At 40.0% G+C, this 14,791-nt stretch overlaps 1 protein-coding gene across 6 annotated transcripts in view; it reads right to left on the reverse strand.

Annotated features, from left to right (window-relative positions):
• Positions 1 to 14,791, reverse strand: part of map7d1a (MAP7 domain containing 1a) — a 41,306-nt gene that overhangs the window by 20,312 nt on the left and 6,203 nt on the right. For 4 of the 6 annotated variants that reach the window (XM_080897461.1, XM_080897459.1, XM_080897458.1 and 1 more), the window contains exons 2-4: positions 5,872 to 6,072; positions 3,080 to 3,148; positions 2,429 to 2,449 (exon numbers count right to left, since the gene is read on the reverse strand). In XM_080897461.1, coding sequence (XP_080753587.1) covers positions 2,429 to 2,449; positions 3,080 to 3,148; positions 5,872 to 6,072 — 291 coding nt within the window. The remainder of the gene's footprint in view (positions 1 to 2,428; positions 2,450 to 3,079; positions 3,149 to 5,871; positions 6,073 to 14,791) is intronic. The other 2 variants (XM_080897460.1, XM_080897457.1) reach the window with 1 other exon arrangement.

Genomic DNA, 14,791 nt, shown 5'->3' on the forward strand with positions numbered 1-14,791 from the left:
TCCAGTTGAGTGCTGAAAAAGTAAAGTCCTGTCTCCCTCCACTGTTCGATCAGAATAATATATAACACCCCAATTCTACTCTCTTTGAGAGTCACTACTTGGCATGTTGGGAGAAAAAAAACCAATAATCCCAACATTGAAGCAATCCCAAAATCAAGCAACTCTGATGTTTTACATTACATAAAGCAGTTTTTGAAAAAGAAATGTTGCTCTTCGCATCAGACCTCTTTTTGAGTTTGGAAAAAATAAATTCAATACTGCATAAAACCAAATTAGATGGATGCAGGACTTCTGAACTGACATTTTTATGTCATCGTAATCGCATACAGCTTACACTTCAGCTTCAGTAAACCACACACTTTGATATGGAAATCACCTCTTTGTCACAGAGCCATTCAAAAACAGCGTGAAGGAGGCTTTTGCAGCTGCCTCTGTGTACACAACTCTTCGTACTTCTTTAAACTACAAACCTCCACAAACAATCGGCTTTTCAAAGAAGTAAAGCTTTGCGCCCTGAAGCACTTGATGCACCAAAATCAACTGATAGTGGATTTCAGACTAGAGTGATGGATAATTGCAGAGGCACTGGAGGCTAGGGGATCTGAAATTTATAAAAGTTATACTGAGGCCCTGCATGTCAGCATCTTGCAGAAAACACTTCTAACTGCTGCAGTGCATATATCAGAGTTCGATGGCCCCGATTTGAGACGTACCTTAACTCTACCTTCCACGGACTTAAAGCTTTAGGGAACTTTAAGTAGAGCACAGTGGAAACTGTTTTATAATTCACCTATTGTGCAGTGATGAGACGAGTAGGGGGAGGAAATAGATCCCAGCGCCTACAAATGCAGTTTTCCACATCCAGTTTTTCCTCCCTTCTCAGAAGGGAAACCTTTAGGTCACACAAGTGTTTCCACTCTTTCCATGCAAGTCAGGTCTGTGACATTTGATGGTTACGTTTTTAAATTTGATTCTCTCACAGTTGCAATGGTTCTTCAGAATATAGGTGTGGGTTGCAGGAGGAAATGAGCTGGATACTGGCTGGGGTCTTGACGGTTACAGTGTACCAGAGTGACACTGACATTCCTCAACTCTCTCCTGACAGTGATCAGCGCTGACAAGCAGCATCTAGACCTGCTACAGTATGGCCATTAAATAGTCATTGCCAAAGGGCTGCGCTAACCCTGGTACATTAAGTATTTATACCTCCTCACCAAAGATGGACAGGGTATGAGAGTAGCATCTATCTATGCAACTATAACAGAACAAATCCAATAGCAGATGAGCTCGTATATGTAGATTTTTTTTCTACTTATACCTCTGCTACTAGAAATGGTTCTGGCGATATAAGATCCCTTAAGCTGATATTGTAAACACAAGCTTTAGCAGGATCGCATCTTTTATCCCAAGCTGGCTGAGAGTATTAGATCAGACCCCTACCATCTGGCGTACCACGGTGATCACCCAATTAGACTGATCCACAGTATGAAGTCTGCTGACCTCATCTTACTGCAATCCAACACAAATTTGGATTAGACAGCAAAGCTTTACAGAAAGTACGAGTGTGACAACAACTAGCTTTAAAAAAAGAACTGCGTTGTGTGACTTTCACGCAAGTATCGCGGTGCGTACAGGCTGGGTGATATACAACTCGGCTCAGTATCTGAACACTAATTTACATATTTTCCCTTTTAAGAACATTTTGAACTTTTTTTGTCCTGTTTGGCAACAAAGTTGTTTATATATAATTTCACAGCCAAGATAAATTCGGCAGCAAACCATCAATTCATCCAGTAAGATGATTATCATGGTGGTTTTGTGGCTTGGTGTTTGTACTTTTTTTTTTTTTTTTAATCCAAAGAGTTTTGTGGTGACTGCTGTTAGAACGTGGATAAACAACAGTCAGTGTAAGGGCGGGCTTCTCGTCACCCACAACTTCCTGTTAAGTAACAGGGTTTTCACACATAAATGATGATTTAGTGAGTACATGATTTTTGTTTAAGTCATATTTATGATGTTCAGAGAAAGGGAGGATGAAATTTTAAATTTTTGTCACAGGAAAAGAGGAGGATTAAAACAAGAAACATGGGGATTAAATAAATGAAAAGGCTCTAGGGCTGGGTTTTATTACCAAAAGTCAATATGCAAGTTTTGTCTTTGCAGCACTTAACTTGATTTTTTTTTTTTTAAAGTGTAATTATGCTTTAAAATTTACAAAAAAGCTTTATTTTTGTTACACTATTACTGAAACAGTAGTCATTATTCTACATGCTGCTTCTCTTTATAGGCAGGATAATTGAGCTTTTGGTGCATTCCCCAGCTCTAGCTTTTACTACTGAACTTTATTAAGCTGAAACTGAATGATCAAAAGGGGTATTCATTGGCACCACCACCACCACCACCACAAAAACACAGGTGAGTGGCTTACCTTGCAACTTGCTGAGCTCTTCTGCAGGAGTAAAGGGTGAGAGAAAAGATAGAGGCAGCTGTCAATCATGCAAAGCAGTGCATGGCAAGTAGGCAAGTGATAATGTGAGAGCCACGTGTTAAACAAAAAGAGAGACAACTCATAGGTGCTGAGAGAGCTGTGACATTTCTTGAAAATGCATCAGTGTAAGTTGGGGCACTTTCTCGGCTTTCACAACTCGTCATAAGTTATAAAAGTTATAAAATATTCAGCCCCATCAACGTGTACGTTTTTGTCATTCGTGCAGCATTTTTGAACAATGTAATGTGTATCAGTTGAGCTAAAGCAATGATTTTGTTCATACAAAAACAATAAATAAGCGTCTTGATAGTGCTCAAGACTGTTTCAGCATGCATGCAGAAAACAGATGCTCACTTGTCTCTGGTAAAATGGTGGCTTGGCTTTTACTGATTTTGGCCCATTTTCTGTAGAAGTCCAAACTACCTTTTTATCCTCTCCAAGTGTCTGTGTGTATAATGTTGAGCATGCCTTTTGCAGCCTAAAGCCAACCCAGTAGCCAATCAACTGCTAACAACCTCCTCCACCCTAACACCAGGTGGAGCTCTCTATCCATTTAAAAGAAATGGCCTCCCACCCCTGGTTTTTACTTACCTAGATATTTCGCTTTCTCCTCTCGCCGCTCTTTTGCAAGCTTCTGCCTGTCTTCTGACTTCATGGCATCTAAGATTAGAATGAAGGCAGAAGAAAGAGGATTAATGATAGGTATCACCTTGCATCATCCAAACTGATTAAATCATCTCCAGACACTTTATATATTGGAAATTGTGGTTATTATATAGCGTTTTTCTACTCTACTTGGGGACTCAAAATGCTTTATCCAGCATGTCTTATTCACCCATTCTCTCTCTCTCTCTCTCTCCCTCACTCACACACACACACACACACACACACACACACACACACACACACACACACACACACACACACACACACACACACACACACACACACACACACACACACACACACACACACACACACACACACACACACTGAATCATTCAGTATCTGCAGATTTCTAGCATTGCATCTCCCAGTACTTAAAATGATACCTATTTGAAACACACCTACTAAGATATCAGTTAAAGCCGACTAGTCAAGGGCACCTTTTGAAGATATAGAGAATACATCATTTAATCATAAGTTCTACAATCTTCTAAAAGCCCCACAGAAAACCACTCCATTTCAAACCATCCTCAGCTGCAAACTGACTTGAGGCATCAATGATGCATCTGACCTCATATAAATAGAAATGCAGTAAATGCCTTCTTCACTGCTATAAAGTCATTGCAGCGATGGCTTTTTAATCTCTAAATGGCTCCACAAGAAAATCCATGGCATAATGCATTGACAGGAAACTTACTGACTGACTGACTAATATCACAATTTCAACACTAATGCACAACCTAGGGCTACAGATAATGTGTATTCTATTATCTAGATTAAGATACAACAGGAAAAAATTAAGAAAATTCTGCCAGCAAGCCAATCCCATCAAAATAGAAGCAGTAGCATGTGGCAAATACCAGAAATCTCGTAGTGTGGGTGACTTGAATATGTTATAACTAAATTATATAAACATAGCTTTCTGACACAGTAATTTAAATTTTGGGCATGTCTAGTGAAAAATGCTCAAACAAGCCAAAGGCACACTTTGTCTTGGTATGTGAGCCTAAGAATATATCAATAAAGATCATTTACAACTAACAAAAACAGTCAGTGGAACAGTGTGTTGAGATGTGGTTGGTAACCCATATTAAATTAACACTTATAGTTGATGTTAAAACAGATTTTAATTGGGGAAAGGTTAATTATTTTTTTCTGTAATTGCATGTTTTTTTCTCAACAGTATGTATGCAACTCATTTCTGCAGACTTACTCCAAATGAATTACTGTGAAATACCATTTCTACCACAGCCAACATACCCTAGTACCACCCACTGAGAACAGTGACACGGAAGGCATTCTTGAGCCTTTAGTCTACATCATCCTCCTCGATCTTTACGGTCCAGATGTTCAGCATCAATCACAAAGGAAATCACTCCTCAGCAACATCGAATAGGGGGAGGTGTGAATCATGAAGACGAAAACAATCTGCCATGCAGCCTCCCCTAAGAACAACTCCTGACCTACATTGATATTTATAGTATGTTGGAAATGCCATGTGCGTGGCCTTGGTAAGTGTTACTTGCTGATGTTCGCAACTCACCACCATGTTAATCATAAAGTCAAATGTACAAGGTGTCCAAGAGGAAAACAGACTGGCCTAGAAAATACTACGAGGTGCGGCATCTGAGTTTCAGACTGTTCACGCTTGCTCTTAAAATGTCAGTTCTGTTATTTCTTTGGCTCCGATCTTTACAAATGGAGCAGCACAGGATATACGGATTACTGGGGTAGTAGTCAGGATGCAAGAAAATGAGCATGCTTAAGAGACTTTCACTAAGATAACAATTTGGCCTTTGCCACCATTAACATCTGGCATAATCACAACACTGAAACAAACATTGCAAGAAGCGACGCAACCAGAATCTTTTGGACAGAAGTCAGACTGAACCGTCTAGCAAAACTGTTTAAACAGCAAAGGCAGTTTCCTTAAAGAGTCATTTGCATGATAGCTGTGTGTAAGGTGCACACCTTACATAAAGTTTGGAGACCCAGGACAGGGCAAACTTTGGCAAATAAACCAAGAACTCTCAATGAGGTATCCAGCTGTGCAGTATTTTCTAAGATTGGGAGACACCTGGAACTTGTGGGGGTGTAGTCCTGTCACTTTACTCTAAGAGAATAAAGATCATGACCACAGTAAAATGTTATTAGCTGAAAAATAAAAAGAAATAAGGTTGGGGTTTTTTTTTTTTTAAGAGAAAGGCACTTCTTGTACAGAGTCCTAGTGGAACAGTGTGGAACAACTACAGTGCAAACGGCACGTAAACCTCAATGCCTTCTTGGAAAAACTCTTTGAAATGGAAATTTCAATATAGGTTCCATCTGCAGACCGTTCATTGGAGATTAGTGCATAGCAGTGATCACCAATAGCTATCCACTTACCAAAAGCTAATTTGTTCATATTCTGCAGAGATATTTTCCATGCTAATATAGTTCAGGCTAAGCTGTTCTCACATAACATAACATCCTGTGCAGCGACTGTTCCAACACATAAAGATAACCTGCAGCAGCACTATTGGATTTTGCTTTGTGTCTGAAAGCCTGTGGTCACTGTGACTCCAATACTGGCCAAAGAGAGCTGAGTTCACTCCAACTTAATGCAAAAGTGTAATTATACCATTACCAGTCAGCCAAATTCAGCCTCCATTAATTTTAAGCAGCTAAATGCTATCTAAGGAACACCTCAAAAGATAAAATCTTTCATTTTTGCTCACCTCGTTTTGACTTGAGGGCTGGTGATGCTGGTGACGCAGGTGATCGAGAGATAATGTCAGATTTTGAAGGGGTCGTCCGTCTTCGGTCTGTATCTTTCTTAGCTGGAGAATCCATCCTCTCGGTGTTGTCCGTCTTCAAAGGACTGCTTTCCCCCTCTGGATCAGGTCTCACAGGGTTTGTGTTTAGAACTGGGCAGGGAGCTGGTGGAACAGAAAAATACAAAATAAATTTAAGTTAGTAAATGAAGAGCCAAAAGGTAACAGGAATCCGTAACTCAACCTGTTTATCTTCATTCCATGTACTACTGAGCCTACGAAGTAGTTCAGTGTGCATGATGTAAATTTCTTGAAGTGTGAGGTGGAGCCGACTGATGGGAGAGGATCTTTAAGAACAACATTCTCACCACCGAAAGAAAATAATCCAACTGAACACTGCAAAAGTAATGAGTGAGATGTCTCTGTTTCTGTACAAAATTCTTCCAAAGACTGAAAAATATTATCAATTGCAGACATTGCTCCATTTGTCAAGAAGCACGAGATGATAAGTCCAAAGCCTCCTTTTCTGTCTCTACACATAATAGCATTTCTACTGTGCTACCGATTTATTGACAGACTGGCCTGTACAAATAGCCTGAGTCTCTGGCAGAGCAAAACACTGTAATTGCTTTTTGGCATCCTGACGATTCTATTGAGTCACTGGAAAACAAAATCAGAGTAATCATCTATCCAAAAATGGTTAAACTTCCTGTTTTTAATGAAAACGACTCAGGAGCACACAGTTTAGGTTCAGCAGTCATCTGTAGATTTTTTTTTGGGGGGAAGGGGGCTGGGGTGGCCTTTTAGGGCGGCAGCTTCACTAATAGCACTATGACTCACATTTGGCAGGCTGCTGAACTTGAATCTCTAACTCAAACATTAGTTTGCCCAGGCTTTGACGGTCAAACAAAGATCCTCATGGCAGGGACACTTGGCTTTGTCCACTCAGCACTGTATCCCTGCACTCCCCGTGGAACCATGTTGGGGAACAGTGTTTTCTGTATAGTGTCTGAAGGTACACACTGGGGCAACATGCTGTAAATTATTCAGACTTATCCAAAAACAGCACAGACAGTTGGGGGCTGTCACACAAAGACAGTGAGTGCGCTGAAGATTTACTATAGAAATGCTGTGCTGTTCAACAGTTTGCACAGAAAAGGAACAATCAGCAGCGAGGCCAATTCTGTGCAGCTTCAAAGGGAATTGATCAATTTTTGTGTAAACTGTACAGTGTGCCTCTTAAGCCTTAAACGGACTGTGGAACTCAATGCGCGCACACACACACGTCTGTACGTCTGCTGCCTTGTCCATAAAAACCTGAAAACAGTCTGTATGGATGAGTGTCATCCAAGAGCGTTGGTCAACCTTCAACTACTGCAACTGCAGACACTTGGTAGAATTCAAAAAGTAATAAAGACATAGGGCAGAGGTTGTCTGAACTCTGCTTGGCACATAGGCTATGTAAGCAATCTGGGAAATGAAGCCTGTTGCTGATGAACCTGAACTGCACAAAGGCTGACAGGCAGTAAGAGTCTATGAAAGAGTTCAGCTGGGAGACAAGACAATGCAATTTCATTGTCAGAGCATGCCACTATTAAATAAGCATTCCTCGGGCAGTGATGTGCTGTGACAGAGAGGGGCCATTGTTGTGGTCTCTGCATAGCAACGGGACAGCAGCCAAAACACTGCAATGACAGTGAGAGCGGAAAGGAAGAGGGGGATGGTGGTGAGATAGGCAGAACGTAGACGATGAGCACTAAAATCTGTTCGGTGCAAGCCTGCGTAAAAAAGGAAATTACGCAATGTAATACAACAAGAAGGGATATTTTTACTGGATTTGGTCAGGTTAAATCATTCAGATTATGTCTTTGCACAGAAAACTATTCTTGTGATTTAGTAATCAAACCCTGCTACATTTTTTTGCTACACAGAACCTCAGGTGTTGCACCACTGTGAAGTCTCAGGTGATGACGTGAAGTCTCAGGTGATGACTCACACAAACCTTATCTTGGAATTTATCATCTGGCCCTTTTTTCTCACACATCCCAGAGGGCAGATATGACAGCTAGACTACCAAACGTGGCAGGAGCTGGTACAGCTCTAACATTATACTCTGTGAGCACTTTTCCATACACCTGGGAACTGGAACCACAAAGAACTAACTTGTAGGACTGTGTTTAGCTGGTGACAAGGTTACTGTACTGTACATTGGCAATGCTGAAGAGAGTGAGAACATAGAATACTCTGTTGTGTAGGTGGTAGTGACAACGAATAGGAATGAAACCTGAGGTAGAAAAACTGGATGGGAGTTGAGGGAGAGGACTGCTGCTGTGTATCAAGAGACTGAAACAAGGGTTGATTGATACAGCGCTCCTTCTGTACATAGTTTTTGTAGCCCTGCCATTTCTTCTTTGAACCCCATTTGTTCAGTTTTCTCAAATTTAAGGATACTGCACTCTCTGTCAAGATATGTGAAATTTGTGGCTAATAGCTCTTGGGAATCATCTTAATAGTGCAAAAATGCTATTTTATCCCCATCACACCATTTTTTGTACATTCAAATAAAGAAATGGAAACAAATTATGTGTTTTTGTCAAAGGGTGGTAGTTGTAATTGGTGTACACCCAACACTGCTTCATCCCTTGAGTTGGGTGCCTTTTTATGCTTGAATGATTGAGTCAGTAAAGCTAACTCACAAAGTAAAGCTGCATATTTGATTTGGTAGATTTTTATGCTGCATGTCCTCCCTTATGCAACCCCCAAGATATTCATCTCTCCGTCTGGGATCGAACCATGGGGTTTTTTGGGGGTTTTTTTGCAAGGACTGGCCTGAAAATTAGTAAAAATAAATAAATAAAAAAAAAAAAAAGCAGCCTATGTCCAAAGAAAACTTTAAAGGTTTTTCAGAAAGCTTGAGTAAGTATTGCTCAAGGGCACTGAACAGATAACAAGAAACCTTGGCTTCTTGGAAATAAAATATATAGAAATGAGGGTTAACAGAGTTTTGCACCGTACTGTATATGTCGATGGTTCTGCACTAATTCACTCTGTCAAAACTGCATATAAACACAGGGGACACAAAGCCAGGAACCAAGGATGCACACAATGAATTGTGAAGCGGTGCACAGAGTGTCGGCACAAGTTTGTTCACAAGTATCCTCCACTTATCACCTTCAACATAAAAATGTCAAAGACGTCTGCTAAGTTAGTAGTTACGTAATTGCTCTAATTTATGGACTACTGCATGTCTTTAGCTGACAGTAATGGGTGCCGGTGCATTTGGAAAGCTGTCCATGCAGTGACCCCTAAAAGCAAACACGACGGGGACACACTAATGTGGTGCTTTGAACAGGATGCTTGAGTAATATTTGCACAGATGAGCTAAATGCAATGACGAAACGCATGGCACTAATCTAATTCTGCGGTTTACGAATTCGGTGTTGTAAATGTTCTGAAACTGGCTTGAGCAAAGCTAATGAAATTATCTAGCTCTTGCACAATGAAATGTTCTCATTTGGAGCATTTATATGTGAAATCATTGCCAAAAGACAATTATCCACTTAATTCTATTACATTATGACTCACGTCATGGTGTCTTCAGAACTGTTATTTCGAAGAGGCGACATAGGTAAATGTGCCTTTTTTTTTTTTTACTTTTCAACGGCAAATGTTGAGATAAGGATGTCTTAAAAAGAAAAATAAATAAAATACAAAGTTGTGTTTAATGGCCAAATCATTGCATTTCATATTTACTTCCATTTTAAACATCTTCCCAACTTTTTGGGGGACAATAACAGAGAGACTCTACCACCTAAGGTTGTTCTTAATTAACCTATAACTACACCCTCTCTGTATTTACGTGGCAGTTTCCAACAACCGAAAGCCATTAGACCACCTGCTTGTCACTTACATTATTCATAAATCAATGCACATCAGCTTCCTCTGAGAGGCTGGAGTCTCCACCAAGAACAAACATGGAAAAACACTTTGGTCCATCTTATTATTGGAAGCGCAGAGAAAAAAAATACACAATGCTTGGGTCATTATTTCACAAGCCTGATAAAATCTCACACAGGATGCTGACTGCGGTGTGTACCTCTAGCATCTGTCAATGATTCAGCTTTGTAGTATGAGCATTCAACCCCACATAATATTTATCTTTATTTGTCTGATAATCCAAAATCTCTCATTGATTTTATCTGACAAATCTGGGGCTACAAAGAAAATCATGTTTAAGAGCAACAAAAAGACATAATGTCCTGGTGTGGATGCTTTGTTTTGTTCCCCTGCATATTATATGGGCATGAGAAAACCAAGAGACTAAAGTAAAGTGGGTCAGAGGCCGTTCGGGAATCTGTAGCACGCCATGTATGATTCGGTTGATCATACAGCTCAACCACATCTCTGTTACCCCCATCAGGTCTCCTCTGTGGCCTCTCTAGCTGCAGGTGTTGAAAAAAGCCTACTGCACCAAGCTGAAGCACATTTACATTTAAAAGTGACAGAATGGCACAAAGTATCTATAAGAATTGGCAAAAATGGTAAAGAAATCCCTGCAGAAGTGCGTGTATGCACGGATGCATAAGCACAGTGTGGGAGCAAAATGACAGGTTGAGAATCAGCAGGTAATTAGCAGAAACTCAGTCCCATTTTTCAGTTGGAACCACAGCATGAAACTTCAAATGTTGAGTTGGGAAAGCACAGAGCACAGCATCTAATGACGTCCATTGTACATTCACCCCCAAAGCACAATTACAAAGGAATTTAGCGCTTTACAGTCTGACTGAAGATATTGTGGGTAAAGGGCCAAGTTAAAACTGGGGCAACTGGTTCTACTGCCACACCAAATGTGATTAAGCATAAATCCAATTTCACAGCATATTACTTTGTTAGAGCAGGTGTATAAATACCCACGCCACAGAGCCCTTTTTCCACCTCCTAAACAGCCACATCATAAACTGCAATGCAGAAAAATCCTTCCAGGTTAATTATTTCAGTAACAACAGACTAGAAATAATTTCTTTGTTCAAACAATAAAAAATAACTATTGAGAAATGAAGCAGAGGTGAGAAAGGCTTGTCCTTGGAACAGCCCTTTGCATTTCAATGAAAATTCTTTTTTCTTAGCACAAATATAAAAACCACAGATTCTGACAGGCAGACATGTTTGTACTCTCAAATAATATACCACACAGCTGTTTATTTCTACCTGTTCTAACCTCACAGGGGAACTATGATCCAGGATAACAAAAAATTCTATGTAGCAAAGCAAAACACATGACTCACTATATGACAGAGTCAGCAAACTGCACAAACAACAGCACATTCTTATGGCAGCGACTGCTCAAGGAGGAATACTTTCGGCCAGGAAGAGCTGTAAAACATAAATATGAAACTCTGGCAGGCACTCCTTTGTGAGAAATGCATCAAAGTAGTGGAAAGCTTTAAACATTTTCTTGTCATCCCAGAGCTCTGCCAAAGTTTTTGGCAAGACACAAATTAGAGTAAGAATATAATGGAAAATTTATGAAGCCAAGAGCTTTAATCCTATGTACATCCCTATTGTGCCAAACAGATAAGAAGAAAAAATGGCCAGTGTTAACACCACCTATAAAATGGACTAAAATACAAATAAATAAAACAACCATAGATAAAGAGAGTGGAAATGCAGCACATTCCCAGGAAAATGTAAATGTAAATGGGCCTACCAAGAGCCTTGGAGTATAAAATCAAAAGACTGGAAAGGGAAAGGGGCGGTAACAAAGGGGGGAGGGAGGGTATGGAAACAAGGAGAATGGATCTGCATCTCATTTAGGATGGGCCTGGGGAGTAATGAACTACCTCATTGCTTACTGCCTAACCCATCACCCCTTCACCCCGTTGTGTCCCTCCTGCACCGAATAGGATGATGTAAGAGGGCAAGGGGCCCAGACACACAGGAAGCCTAGTGTAAACAACAAGCACAGGCTCAAAGCCAGACCAGGCCCTGTGTGTGTGAGAACAAAGGTTTAAGTAGATGCGACTGCACCTTAGACTTTACTTATTTATAACTGAGGAAAGGCTCATTAATTAGGGGAAATTCCTTAAACAGCTATAGGCAGAAATCTAGAAAAGTAAAAATATAAATGGGGAAAAAAAATAAAGACAGTAGTCAGCCTTCCCTCAACTCACCATTCAAAGCCTCTGCAACCAGTCGAGCATGTGCATATGTAGGTATTTTACATGCACTAAAAACAGGTCCCTGTTCTTCTAGATGTAGGTCCTTTGCTAAGTATAAGTTTCTATATGGACTCTTTCATTTCCAACATGAATTATGAATTTTGTGATTTTTAACAAGCCCAATGCGTGACTCAGCAACAAAGTGCTGGCAGAAGATAGTTTGGTACATTTTTACTGGCTGATAAAACATGTGAATTTGATGTAATGGACAGACGATATGTCAATCTCTATTTATAAATGTGTGATAATGTGTTTCCATAACAACAGAAGAAAGGAAATGAACGAGGGGGGTGTAAGAATCAACTGTTGTTCTCAAGTTATTAATTGGTTGGTGTATACAGTGTTTTAAAAGTCTGTCGCATTTGAGCTAAAATCTTCAAACATGTTTTTGTTTGCCCTACAGTGTAAAATACAAAGACTTTCAATCACATGATAGAAAACATAATATAGTGACATAAGCTGCACACTGACTCATCAGGATTTAGCTAATGTCTGCCTTATAAAAACAAAAAGTGGCCGTGCACACCAAGCAACAAGGCTCAAGACCGTTCAGATCACAGCATTCCTTCCCTGCATAGTAACTGGCCAGTGAATACTAATGTCTCCATCAATGACTGCAGCAGCGTTCATCCCATCACCTGGACTGGACCAACAACAATGCCCGGCATTTAGTTGCTGCTCTCCCCTGCACCAGTGTATGTGCCAAAACTACCGCGCTGATGAAAGGCTCCGCTTATCTGAACCAGCAGCGGATCCCTAGGGATCCCGCATCTGCTGCTGCCACCAACATGCTCCAACATACACACAGGACTAACAAAAACGGTCCAACCAGAGGTGGGACAAAGTGTCAAGCATCTCTACACTAAACTAAACTGCTCTGAAGGACAGCAGAGGACACGGAGGTTGTGCAAAATGCTTTAATAACTGAAAGCAGTAAAGAATGCCAGTCAGGAGTGCCTGACTGGCATTCTTTACCAGCTTTACATCCCTTTTGGGAGTTAGGAAATGGTTTCAATGACTGCGTTTTTCCTTGTTCCCTATCACACTCCAGGACCAGGTTTAGTCAGAAGAGGTTAGGAACAATTTGTCACAGTTTTAGCTTGATCTTTGGGGAATTTAATTATTCCTTGACCCCAATTACTCTAATATTATTATGCCAAAGCCTATTAACAAGAAGAACAATGCTTCACTGTGCCTTCAAGGGCAACAGAGTCAAAATTTATAATGGATTCTTATGACTGACTACATGTCGTTGGCATTTTTACTAGATAGAAACATACAGTAGATTTCAATAGTCTGTGGTTAGCCAGGTAGGATGTCATAAAGTTTATTTGACTCCTCAATGCCACCATGGAAGCTTCTGTAATATGCATTTCTCTAATTTTCTATTTCTGTCACAACCTAATTTCAGTTTCTTTGTACAAGACTCCAGAATTAACACTAATTTGGAAATATAATAAAGACCAAACTGGTTCTAGCTGTTTGAAGTAGTACTGGTGCTTTAGAAACATCCCTAGGAACAATAAATAGGTACAGACAATATAATTGGTGACAGCAGTGCTGTGGACATTTCATAATAGCCTTGACTATGTGTCCTTTAAAATGTAGCTCACAGAGCAGTTTGTCATTTTGTTGCAATATGCCTATTTTTGTAAACATTACCTAAAGTAAAAATCATCCCAAGCAGTAATCTTATGACCATCCAACACACAATTACATCCAAAAGTTGTCATTAACTGGATTTTTGTCTCCCCACATAAGACCCGCAACTTCTTTGCTGGCTACAAGGTCCACTCTTGGGTTTCATAATCACAGGTAACTTCTTAAGAAGAGGCAAACATCATTACAATACTTTCATCCCCAGAGGCCTGCATTGATCTTACAGTATTTTAAAATGTTGCATTTATTTAGAAAGTAAGCACTTTTCTTTTAATACAAATACAAAAAAAGTTCTGATTACATGAAATACGGTGAAAATCAGGAAACTGTAGGGAGACCAAGATGTGTTTACACTATACGAGGTATGCCCTTTAGCTGAAGAGAGACTGATCTAATATTAGCAGATAGGTCTGGTGACTGGACGAATAAAGGGCATGGAGCAGTCTTGTCTGGGATATTTTCAGAGCAGTAGAGTGGTATGAACAAGCAATACAATCCAAATCAAGACTTCCCTCTACTCGTCCTTCCTCTAGTGTACCAGAGAGAAGGGTGGTACAGCTCACTAATAATAAATTTAGGCTCCAGCACTGCCGCATCAGCTTCCTTCTAGAATCTTACAGTCAAGGCTAAAAGACAGGAGGTGGTTTGGGAATGCAGATGCATTCCAAGTAGCACTTTTTTGTGTTGCATTTTGTTTCTTAATGCATTGCATGAAGGTGCATTCAGTTTGTTGAATGTGCCTCGTCATTCTTAGGTCCAGTAATTTAAACAGCTTTTGCACATTTTATTTTTAAAAAATATATATATATTGACTATTAACAGTGATGCAGGTAAATCCCTCTAATCAAACTGGAAATGGGGCATCCTACCAACAGATCTAAAAATCTCACCAATATGCTTAACAAAATCCGTTGGACCTGGCTGGGAGAAAGGTTAAGTACAGTTGTCTTCATTTTTGTTCAACATACCTCGTAATCCCCAAATAATAATGAGCTCTGAGACTAGCT

This window comes from Rhamphochromis sp. 'chilingali', assembly GCF_963969265.1.
Source record: "Rhamphochromis sp. 'chilingali' genome assembly, chromosome: 11".
Classification (NCBI taxonomy): Eukaryota; Metazoa; Chordata; class Actinopteri; order Cichliformes; family Cichlidae; genus Rhamphochromis; species Rhamphochromis sp. 'chilingali'.